At 47.0% G+C, this 12,738-nt stretch overlaps 1 protein-coding gene across 1 annotated transcript in view; it reads left to right on the forward strand.

The window, feature by feature from the left end:
- Positions 1–2,737: 2,737 nt before the first annotated feature.
- The window catches only part of VPS4B (vacuolar protein sorting 4 homolog B), a 38,681-nt gene continuing 28,680 nt past the window's right edge, over positions 2,738–12,738 (forward strand). The window contains exons 1-3 of the mRNA XM_040432122.1: positions 2,738–2,931; positions 11,344–11,455; positions 12,171–12,327. Coding sequence (XP_040288056.1) covers positions 2,905–2,931; positions 11,344–11,455; positions 12,171–12,327 — 296 coding nt within the window. The 5' untranslated portion in view covers positions 2,738–2,904. The remainder of the gene's footprint in view (positions 2,932–11,343; positions 11,456–12,170; positions 12,328–12,738) is intronic.

Below are 12,738 nucleotides of genomic sequence, written 5' to 3' on the forward strand. Positions count from 1 at the left end.
GGGCAACCGACCGGCTCCAGGGTCTGATCTTTTCCCTCATAGATCCGAAATTTGTGGGTATAGCCTGTGGCCCTTTCACAGAGCTTATACAATTTGACCCCATACCGGGCACGCTTGCTTGGGATGTACTGTTTGAAGCCAAGGCGCCCGGTAAAATGTATTAGGGACTCGTCTACACAGATGTTTTGCTCGGGGGTATACAAATCTGCAAATTTCTGGTTGAAATGGTCTATGAGGGGCCGAATTTTGTGGAGCCGGTCAAAAGCTGGGTGGCCTCTGGGACGGGAGGTGGTGTTGTCGCTAAAATGCAGGAAACGGAGGATGGCCTCAAATCGTGCCCTGGACATAGCAGCAGAGAACATGGGCATGTGATGAATCGGGTGCGTGGACCAATATGACCGCAATTCATGCTTTTTTGTCAGGCCCATGTTGAGGAGAAGGCCCAAAAAAATTTCAAGTTCGGAAACTTGGACTGGTTTCCACCGGAAAGGCTGGGCATAAAAGCTTCCCGGGTTGGCGGATATAAGTCCAAGAGCTCCGCAGTCAAGAACAGTGCACGTGTAACTAGTGCACGTGCCACCGTACCAGCTTCAACTGCCCTTCTGGTGTTCGCCACGTCACCATGTTGTACGGCAGTGCTGGTACTAGGTCCAGGGAGGGCTGCGCTGCTGGTGTATGCCTCACCACGTGATCCGGCAGCGACAGCCCCACTCTGCTGCTCTTGAAGCGGATCCTGCATAACCTGTGGTCTAGCGATACGGGGCCGGGTACACCTGGTGCTGCCAGGGACCTCCACCTCCTCGTCCGAACTTTGGGTCAGAGAGCCACTGCTTTCCACAGGTTCATATTCTGACCCGCTAGATTCGTCAGATGAGGGTTCCCACTCCTCATCCGACTGGGTCAGAATCCTGTAGGCCTCTTCAGAAGAATACCCCCTGTTTGACATTTGGACTACTAAATTTAGGGGTATTCCCTGAGACTACCCAAGAAAAAAAGCAAGCCTGTCTTACAAAGGGGAGGCTAGCGAAGTACCGGAGGCCGCTGCGGTTGATAAAAAATATCAAAACTGATTTTTTTTTTTATCGCCGCAGTGCGTGTAAAATGAATGTGCAGTGATCAAAAAATATATATTTTTTGTCACTGCGGTGGGGCGGGCGTGGGTGAACGCACGTGTGGGCGACCGATCAGGCCTGATCGGGCAAACGCTGCGTTTTGGGTGGTGGGCGAACTAAAGTGACACTAATACTATTATAGATCTGACCGTGATCAGTTTTGATCACTTACAGATACTATAAAAGTACAAATGCTGATTAGCGATACGCTATTCAGCGAATAAAAGTGACTGCGGTGCGGTGGGGTGGGCGCTAACTGACGCTAACTACCTAACCAAGGGGCCTAAACTATCCCTAAAACCTAACAGCCATACACTGATCACTTTTTTTCCTTTCACTAGTGATTGACAGGGGCGATCAAAGGGGTGATCAAAGGGTTAATTGGGGTGCAGGGGGGTGATCTGGGGCTAAGGTGTAGTGTTGGTGTACTCACAGTTCAGTCTGCTCCTGTGCTGGATCCAACCGACGAAAAGGACCAGCACAGGAGCAGACAAGCCATATAACAGATCATATTTACTAATATGATCTGTTATATGACTTTTGATTGGATTTTTTGAAAATCGCCAGCCTGCCAGCCAATGATCGTTGCTGGCAGGCTGGTGACGAACTTGTTCTTTGAATTTTGCCGGCCCGCGATGCGCATGCGCGGGCCGGCTTTGAGCGAAATCTCGCGTCTCGCGAGATGACGCGTATATGCGTGATTGTGCGCAGCGCTGCCACCTCCGGAACGCGAATCTGCGTACAGCGGTCCGGAGGTGGTTAAATAAGGGATATTTTTTTTTTAACTGAAGAAAAATAGCAAAACACAAACAACAATGTTTTTAGTATCGCTGTAATCATACTGACCCTGAGAATAAAAGGTAGCATGTTATTTATGCTGAAAACTGAATGTCGCAAAATGTATAAGTAACCTATAAACTCAGTGGCAGCAGTTACTGTGAGTTGTAAAATGATGATAATTACCACTAAAATAATCTAATCAAGTACCACCAGCCTCAGAAAAATCACACACATCTATTTTTTTCATGAAAAAAGTTGCCTATTATTACGGGGGTTTACATTAATCCCACCGATTTCAGCCTGGGGCAGATCGAACTTGGAGCTATATATATATATATTTATTATTGAAGACTTATTAAAAGTGATGTGAAGAAAAACTGGCTCAGTTGCCCATAGCAACCATCCTTGAGGGATCCTTTGGAAAATGAAACGATGACTCAAACTGTTTGGTATTGGCAACAAAGTTAGTTTTCCTTTACACCAGTGTTGATATATTCCCTTATTTCCCTCACAGTCACATAAATATGGGGGCTGCTAGGGCGAGGTGTATATTCTGAAGATTTGCTTAGGCCTTCTTCACTCCCTGACTTCACCACCTCTCTTCTGTACTACACGCTCTAAACGTCACGTGACAGAGACCAACCGCTTTCCCGCCCAACAGGAAGTGAAAACTAGAGGCACGTGACGCAGGCGCCCGCTGCTGCCCCGGACCTCCACAATGCGCATGCTCTGGCGGTAGCTGTAGCTGTATCTCTGGGGTGCGGTTGCCTGACCTCAGTGGTGTCGTCATCGTGTCATGTGCTGGAACTCCCGGAGTCAAGTGATTGGCTGACGCGCGCTGACGTAATTCGGATGTGTCTCACTCTGCACGGAAGTGGATGAAAAGCCGAGGGTGTTTATACACACCCGGAAGTGGGTCCACTGTCTAGCGCTGTCTAAGAGGGTGGATTAGTTACTAAGTTGGCATAGTGAGCTGGTATTCACGAGCCACCCGGTGAGGGGCTGAGCAGAGATGGCTGCCAACGGGACAACTTTACAGGTAAGTCACATTGAGGTGCCCAGCCTCCTGGGGTAAGTGGTACTAATGTGGGGGTACAAATGGCTGCTCCCGTCCTTACAGGTAATGGAGTGGTGAGTGGCGGCCTGTGCTCTGAGGGAGCGCCTGAGTGACCTCTGTAGAGGGAACCGAAAAGTCCCAATAATCGGCTACTCGCTTTAGGCTCTGTTCACACCACATGTATAGGCTAAGCACCTGTATGTGCTGATGGGTACGACCAGCTGACCACCAGGCACCTTAGCCCTTGAGAGCCCCACCCCCTTAGCCCTTGAGAGCCCCACCCCCTTATATGTTTATGGTTTTGGTGAGCAAGGTGTTTTTATTTCCATATTACATTTATTAGTCATAACACAAGGGGGGCGATAGCGATAACGGGGGCCGCAAGATTATCTACGTCAGGGATGCTCAACCTGCGGCCCTCCAGCTGTCACAAAACTACAACTCCCAGCATGCCTGGACAGCCTACAGCTATTAGGGCATGCTGGGAATTGTAGTTTGGCCACTGGTTCCGTTCTAGTGAGAGGTGTGGGTCCCATCTCTGGGATCCGCTCCTATCAGGCATTGGTGGCATATCCCTGCGATATGCCACCAGTGTGGGAGATGGGCCAACCACTTTAATACAAGGCACTTACTTATGTATTGTGATTGTCCATATTGCCTCCTTTGCTGGCTTGATTCATTTTATACACTGCTCATATCCAGGGGTTATGACCACCCTGTAATCCAGCAGTGGTGGTCATGTTTGCATACTATAGGAAAAAGCAAGCACGGTGCCTCTGCTGGATTGCAGGGTCGTAACCCCTGGAAACAAGCAGTGTATGTTATAATGTGATGGAAAAATGGAAACAAGACAGTAAAGGAGACAATATGGACACTCTCACAATACATTAGTAAGTGCCTTGCATTATAGGGTTATCTAACACCTATGATGCCCGGGCACCTCATACAGGTTAAACTTACCCCGGCACCCACGTTGTTCCTGTTGCATGGCCGCCGCTGCATCTCCGGATCAATACGGGGGGGGGGGGGCAGCCAATAGCAGGCTGTGACGGGAACAAGCCTTCCTAGTGTCACCTGCGATGCTAGGGAGTCTCGTCACGGCCTGCTATTAGCTGCCCCCATGTCGTTGGATGTTTTATATATATATATATATATATATATATATATATATATAATTTTTTTTTGCGTACCACGGAACGGAGTAAAGGATGCGGACAGCACACGGAGTGCTGTCCACATCTTTTGCGGCCCCATTGAAGTGGATGGTTCCGCATCCAAGCCGCAAAAACTGCGTCTTGAATGTGGACCAAAACAACAGCCGTGTGCATGAGGCCTTGGTGTCATCTGCCAATGATCAGGGCAGTTAAGGGAAGGGGTTCCTAAGGACGCTTGTTCCCAGTAATTGCCCTATATAAAGTTACTGCCAATCACCCGATAAATGAGAAAACACTGATTTATTGGATAAAAGCTTCTTTGATGTGGTCGACTAGATCATGGGCATTGCCCATAGCAACCGATCACCACTCAATTTTTACTTCATATTATTATGCTCTGTTAAAATGAAAGCGGTGATTGGTTGCTATTGGCAACAAAGCCAGTTTTTCTTTTGGACAGTTTCGTAAATCTTCTCAAGCAATGCATCATCCTCAGAGAATAGGGTTGACTGCTCCATGTAAATGCTGCTTTCATCTCCGTTCATGATCAGGCAATTATCGGCATCGGGCTATTCATTCCTGATAATTGCCTGTATAGTTAGGGCTCTTTCACACTTGCGTTCTTTTCTTCCGGCATAGAGTTCCGTCGTCGGGGCTCTATGCCGGAAGAATCCTGATCAGGATTATCCCCATGCATTCTGAATGGAGAGAAATCCGTTCAGGATGTCTTCAGTTCCGGACCGGAACGTTTTTTGGCCGGAGAAAATACCGCAGCATGCTGCGCTTTTTGCTCCGGCCAAAAATCCTGAACACTTGCCGCAAGGCCGGATCCAGAATTAATGCCCATTGAAAGGCATTAATCCGGATCCGGCCTTAAGCTAAACGTCGTTTCGGTGCATTGCCGGATCCGACGTTTAGCTTTTTCTGAATGGTTACCATGGCTGCCAAGACGCTAAAGTCCTGGCAGCTATGGTAAAGTGTAGTAGGGAGCGGGGAGCAGTGTACTTGCCTTCCGTGCGTCTCCCCGGGCGCTCCAGAGTGACGTCAGGGCGCCCCACACGCATGGATGATGTGATCACATGGATCACGTCATCCATGCGCATGGGGCGCTCTGACATCATTCTGGAGCGCCCCGGGAGCCGCACGGACGGTAAGTATACTGCTCCCCCGCTCCCCACTACTACTATGGCAGCCAGGACTTTAATAGCGTCCTGGCTGCCATAGTAACACTGAACGCATTTTGAAGACTGATCCGTCTTCAAATGCTTTCAGTTCACTTGCGGTGTTACGGATCCGGCGGGCACCTCCGGCAAATGGAGTACACGCCGGATCCGGACAACGCAAGTGTAAAAGAGCCCTAAGACTTAAGATTATGCCCCAAAATGTTTTTGGAGTGCGAGAGGAAAACGCTGGAAGAACATACAAGCTCCATACAGAGATTTGAACCTAATAAGAATGTCTATAGATAGAAAAAGAAAATACCCACCAAGTAATGAGCAGCAGAAAATGTCTTAGTGCCCCGTCTCCTGCACGTTCCCCCCCGCCCTGGTACTCGGATTTTAGAAGACGTTCAGGTAGATGAAAGCTTTTGTGGCTATTGATTTTTCCCTGCGCTGGTTCATTTATTGTATTGTCCCGTTGCCAGTGCTTTCCTCGTGACTGAAGGTGTTGCATAAAGGCCCTGACTGGTTGGACAGGCCTTCTCATCATGAATCTCATGTTTGCCTAGTACTTTACCTAGACTAGAATGTCAGGAAGCCGCATACTTAACATGTGTCTTAGTGGATGTCATAAGTTTTATGGGTAATGTTCACACAGCAGATTTTCCACATGGAATCCACTGCTCTGTAGCCATGTGTGGATTGGCGCCATCAAATGGGACTAAATCCAGGTGCCCATCTGTGATATGTACTACTGCAAATTCAAGGTCAGCTTCCAGTTTCTGTGGCTGTGTGAACGAACCCTATCCATGAAGTCAGTTGTTAACCTCACATTTAGGGCTCATGCACACGACCGTGTGCCCCCCGTGGCCGTATTGCGGCCTGCATACAGCGGGTCCGCAATACACAGGCACCGGCCGTGTGCATTCCACATCACGGAACGCGGTCCGATCCACTTGAATGGGTCCGCAATCACGGAGATGCGGAACAGAGGCACGAATCAGAACCTCACGGAAGCACTACGGAGTGCTTCCATGGTGTTTCTGGCAGTGGCTCCGCACCGCACAAAAGTAGCGCATGCACTACTTTTTTGCGGTGCGGATCGTGGACCCTATTCAAGTGAATGGGTTCGTGATCTGCCCGCGGTCTGTGCCTGTGCATTGCAGACCGCAATTTGCAGTCCGCAGCACGGGCACTGAGAGCCCTTACGTTCGTGGGCATGAGCCCTTACAGCGCTGCAGGAAATTAAAAGGATACTGGTGCCACTCAGTTTGCAATTTTTTAAAATTTCCATACCTCCTTAAAGGGCTTGTCAGAGATTTTGATATTGGTGGCCTATCCTCCCTATCTGATCGTAGGAGTCCGATCACTGCCACCAATCAGCGGTTTGAAGAGACTGTAGCACTGCAGTGATGTCTCATTCATCAGTCACATGGCCCATTTGCAGCTTGGTGCCATCTAATTCTGAGCACAGCCCCTTCACAATGTACAGTGCTGTGCTTGATAAGCTGGCAGTGCCTACCAGAGCGCCGCAGTCTATTCAAACAGCTGGAGTGCTGGTTGTCGGACCCCCACGATCAGGTATTGATGACCTATCCTGAGAACAGTCCATCACATTGACAACTGATGTTATGCCTCTACTGGTATATATGCCTTACATTTAACCCCTTCCTGACATACACCATAGATGTACAGCAGATGTCTGGCCTTTAAAGATGGTGCCCGGCTGTTTTACACAAGACCTGCCGCCAGCTTCAGTAATTAGAGGCAGCTCTGATCGCAGATACAGTCCCTCATATGCTATGGTCAATTGTGACCACAGCATCTGAGGGGGTCATTTACTAGGAGCAAGCTGTCTCTGGTCTCTGAAGGGCCCCCCTTCCCCATCAATGTGAGTATGTTCATTTGCTATGGCGGCCAGGATCCTTGTAATGGCTCCCCAGCCTGTCATAGCAAAGTTGTAAATCTTTATAGCAATTTTCCCATAGAATACAATAGTAGACCATTTCAGTCAATGGTCTAAGCCAGGGCTCGACAAATCCCTGGTCGCCATGGCGACTAGGAATTTTGTTCTGGCGCCTGGGTATTTGCCCCTGCTTGAAAATAGGCCCAGCACACCAGCAGCCGGGTGCAGCCACTGGAGGGTTAGGACCGCGAGCAAAATGAAACCTCTTTTTTTTTTTTTTTTTTTAATCACTTGCGCTCGGACTGCCACCTTGCCCGGACCCTTCAGCTTTCGGCTCCATAGTGGTTTGGCCACTCTCTCTCGCCGTCTATCGGTCGCAGCGTGCTGATGTCGCCGTGCGTCAACTCCAGGGCAGTTAAAAATGGCGAAGCCTTTACCGGAGCCCGGCCGGTACTTATGTGATAACTGTCCGGCAGACATCAGAGCCCGTGTCCCGGTGAGAGCCTCGGCGGGGGGAAGAGGAGTTAGTGCAGGGGAGGCAGAGCGGGAGCACAGGTAGCGGCGCTGCACTCGCTAACAAGTGGAGGGAAGACAATCAGCCCATCATCATTCCTCCTGCTGTATACAGCAGGGGACATGATCGGGCAGCGCAACATCCCAGGGCACCAAGTGCTGCCAGGTCCCTGCACGGCCGGCTCTGCGGCGGTAAATGATGCGCTCTGCACTTATCCGGTAGGCTCAAAGTTTGTAATGTCTGTTGGCCTCGAGCACGGCCATGAACCCAGCGGGGAGCTGCATACCTGCTGCCGTCATTAGGCCGGAGCTCCTGCTAGCCAAAACTGGTGGCCATTCCTGCACCCTGCTCCATCCCTGCAGTTACCATTCGGCCATTTCTTAGTTCTTTCCCTTTCTAGGAAAGCTGGGTGACAGCCTGTATACCACACAGAAAGCCGGGGGGCAGCTCCTAGGATAGCTGTGTGGTATACAGGCTGTCTGTCACCCAGCTTTCCTGGTCTCCTGAAGAGAATATATCACCGTATAGGAACATTTAGATACGTTATATGATTTACCCATTCAGGAGTCTTGGAAAGCCGTGTTGCAGCTCCTATGAGAACTAAGACTACTGAATGGCCAAATCATCTGATGACTTCTCTATATGTTCCCATACTGAGATGTATTCTCCTCAGGAAAGCTGGGTGACAGGCTGTATACCACACAGTTCTCCTAGGAGCTGCCATAAGACTCCTGAATGGCTAAATCATCTGATAACTTCTCTATATGTTCCCGTAGTGAGAGATGTTCTCCTCAGGACTAGGAGACCAGGAAAGCTTGGTGACAATCCATGAGAGAGCTGGAAGGCCCCTCAGTATTCCTAGGGTAATTCCAATGGAAATATTTTCCACAGAGGATTACCTGTTGTGGATTTTTATCAAACTCTACATGTAGCATGTGGATTTGCTGTGGAATTCAGCCACGATCAGTTACACATGGTGAAATCCTATATTACCACGGTGCGGATTTGAAATGTGCACAGTAGGTTCATTTCCGTGTGGAATATATGAAGTGTGAGGATTTTGGGTAAAATCTTATCCATTTTGCTGGTATTTGCTGCAATACGCTGTGGATTTCATAGCTGCAGTTCTATGAGATGAAGGAGCCCGGACCAAACATCCTGGGGAAGGGATCTCAGTTCTGTCAGCTGCAGCGCAGGGATTATACACACAGTGACGTCACAGCGCAGGGATTATACACACAGTGACGTCGCAGCGCAGGGATTATACACACAGTGACGTCGCAGCGCAGGGATTATACACACAGTGACGTCGCAGCGCAGGGATTATACACACAGTGACGTCGCAGCGCAGGGATTATACACACAGTGACGTCGCAGCGCAGGGATTATACACACAGTGACGTCGCAGCGCAGGGATTATACACACAGTGACGTCGCAGCGCAGGGATTATACACACAGTGACGTCGCAGCGCAGGGATTATACACACAGTGACGTCGCAGCGCAGGGATTATACACACAGTGACGTCGCAGCGCAGGGATTATACACACAGTGACGTCGCAGCGCAGGGATTATACACACAGTGACGTCGCAGCGCAGGGATTATACACACAGTGACGTCGCAGCGCAGGGATTATACACACAGTGACGTCGCAGCGCAGGGATTATACACACAGTGACGTCGCAGCGCAGGGATTATACACACAGTGACGTCGCAGCGCAGGGATTATACACACAGTGACGTCGCAGCGCAGGGATTATACACACAGTGACGTCGCAGCGCAGGGATTATACACACAGTGACGTCGCAGCGCAGGGATTATACACACAGTGACGTCGCAGCGCAGGGATTATACACACAGTGACGTCGCAGCGCAGGGATTATACACACAGTGACGTCGCAGCGCAGGGATTATACACACAGTGACGTCGCAGCGCAGGGATTATAAACAATGCCCATGTTGTTTGGTTCTAGACTTCTTTATATGTTAGTTTAAGAGGTGTTATTTTTGTCGCTGAAAATAAGACTTTATAAGGTAAAAAAACAAAAAACTGCTCCTAACTTTTTTAGCTGGCTCCTAGATTCCAAGGAAATTTGTCAAGCTCTGGTATAAGCGATCCAATGTTTTTAAAAACTTTTAATCAAAGGGGGAAAAAAAGGTTTTAAAAATATATATTTTTTTTAATCGAAGTAAACTTTTGAACATTTTGCTTATAAAAATATAAACATGTTTATCCTGTACAGTAAAAAAAAAAAGCAGGACGGCAGTTTTTGCCTTGCTTCACTTACCAAAACATTTGAATAAAAAATTGATCAAAAGGTTTCACACAGCTCCATAGATGGAAATTTAAAATGGTTATTGGTGTCAGGATATGGCAATGCTAAAAAACAGTTTTCCATTTCTTTTTTTACTATAAACAATATGAATTTTGTCTGACCATTTTTACTGCATAATGAACGTTGTGAAAACAGCCTGTAAAACAATGGGAGCATTGTGTTTTGTTTGTGGATTATTTTTTATTAATCTTTTATTCCACCCAATAAATAAATTATTTTTTTCTTAGCTTCCCAATGCGTTGTAGGGAATATTAAAGGGGTTGTCAGGATAGGTCATCAATATCAGATCGCCGGGGGTCCGACACCCACCGATCAGCTGTGTGAGAAGATGGTGCATGCAGTGCTCACTTGCCGTCTCTTTTCTCTCTTCCTGTCCGCTGCTGCTGTATATGGTCTTTGCCATAGACAGCAGTGGTGAACAGGAAGGAAGACGGCAGATGTGCACACTGCGCGCGCTGTCTCCTCATACAGCTGATTGGCGGGGTTGGTGAATGTCTGACCCCCACCAATCTGATATTGATGACCTATCATGAGGATAGCTCATCAATAGTAAAAGCCCAGAAAATCCCTTTTAAATCATGCCATTAGAAAGTACAACTTGCCCCACAATAAACAAGTCCCCGTACGGCTATTTCGATGGAAAAATAGAAAAAGATCTGCCATTTTGGAAGTCTACAATTGTTTACAATGAGAAAGGGATAAAGGGGTTGTACAGCACAGGAGCAGACTTAAAGGGGTTCTCCAGGCTTCTATAAAAATCCTTCTGACCTGTGGAGACCAGATGGTTTCCTCAGTAGCTACCCCTCTGTTGCGTCACCGATTCTGCAGTCATGTGACTGCCGGTGCTGGATGCTGGCTCTTCCACTCAAGTTCCAGCAAGCTGTGTCCCTTATTCGTCTTGTTCAGCTACATATTATAAAACCCCGGAGGACCCCTTTTAAACCCTGCCTGTAGAATACCCCAAAAAATAAAATAATGAAATGCTCACCTGTCCACAGTGCTGGTGCCACACGGCTCCCTTCCTGGTGCTTTAGGTAGCAGCCAGATTGGAAGAGGCATGGTCCTGTGACCGCTGGAGCCAGTCCCTGGCCTCAGTGGTCACATTCGCTTGAATTGTACTAGACCAAGCCACTTCTGAACCAGCCAGGAAGGAGCTGTTTAGCTGAACCGGCGGCACTGTGGACAGGTTTATTTATTGGTTATTTGGACACCTGTTACATGCAGGGGTTAAGTTGGCTCCTAGGCATTACAACTTCTTTAAAAAGCGGAAATGAATAAATGTTATATACAGTTTATTATTTTATTATGTCTTTTTACGTTAGAAAGCCATAGATCTGGCCAGCAAAGCGTCTCAGGAAGACAAAGCAGGAAACTATGACGAAGCTCTTCGATTATATCAAGCTGCTGTCCAGTATTTTCTTCACGTGGTGAAATGTAAGTGTGCAAAAGTGTTAGCGCACATTTCCAGCCTATACAAAGCAGACCTTTTGCCACTGCAAAGCTGCTGCTGTTTGAATTTGCCCTCAGTTAATTGTCCACCTTTGATGTTAGCGTACCTTCACATCATAATAAAGTGTGGTCCATCTTTTTTCTTTCTGAGCACCTGGCAGAGAAGAAGGCTGGCACACATTTTACATGTAGCACTCCATGATGTTCTAGCCTAGTAGGAGATGTGCTCATGTAACTACTCCAGTTTAAACACATTTTAATCAACTTTTCCAGGACGTTCTTGGAGGTTGGAGGGGTCTTTTAGACGCTTTGTGTTCCTGTCCCTATAGAAGTCAGTAAGGACAACCTCCATGTGGTGCTGTTATGTCAGACTCCTGGAAAAACTAGTAGGACTAATTCCTACTTGGGGACATGTTGTTTTTTTTTTTTTTTTTTTTTTTTTACCAACTCCAAACATGTTTTTATTTAAAGGGCTATACAGAAACGGCAGCTTGGTGTAAATATTTGCTTACATTCTTTCTATATAAATGGTTTCTACATCTCTTATAAGAACTAATTATAAAATGTTCAGGTTTTTTTTCCTGTGAAGTGAGAGCTCCACTTCCAACTGATTGTTTTACTCTGCAGAGAAGAATATTCTGTATTTTTCAGCATTTTTATGTTTAAAATAATGAAAAAACTTTTTCACAACTTTTTCTAGATGATGCACAAGGTGAAAAGGCAAAACAGAGCATCAGGTCAAAGTGCATAGAGTATCTAGACCGAGCGGAGCAGCTGAAAGCGTACCTGAAGAAAGCTGAAAAGGCCCCTCCAAAACCAGTCAAGGAAGGAGCGCCTCGGGCTGCTGAAGATAAAGGGTTTGTGGTTTAACTTTTTCTCAAGTGGTTTACAATTTATTTATGCTATACAGTTAGGACACAGAATTTTCTTCGGTGTGTGTTAGATATAGATATATATATATATATATATATATATATATATATATATCTCCTTTTAAAGGGGTTGTCTCACCATTAAATATTGTTCATTGTACAGATGGTCAAACAATAAGTGACAAATCATTTTTGCAAATGGTCTTTATTAAAAATGCTCAGGAGTTTCTAAAATAAATGGGTTAAAAAACAGTCTGTTTTATAAGCAGTCACTTTGTTTTCTTTGAATCCAGTTATCTGACGGCTCATATAGTTCTCATCATTGATCTGACTTCAAACTCATTTTAGCTCCGTTCTTATCAAACTCATAAGAATATGGCTTAAATACGTTTTTGA

This window comes from Bufo bufo, chromosome 5 (assembly GCF_905171765.1).
Source record: "Bufo bufo chromosome 5, aBufBuf1.1, whole genome shotgun sequence".
Taxonomy (NCBI): Eukaryota; Metazoa; Chordata; class Amphibia; order Anura; family Bufonidae; genus Bufo; species Bufo bufo.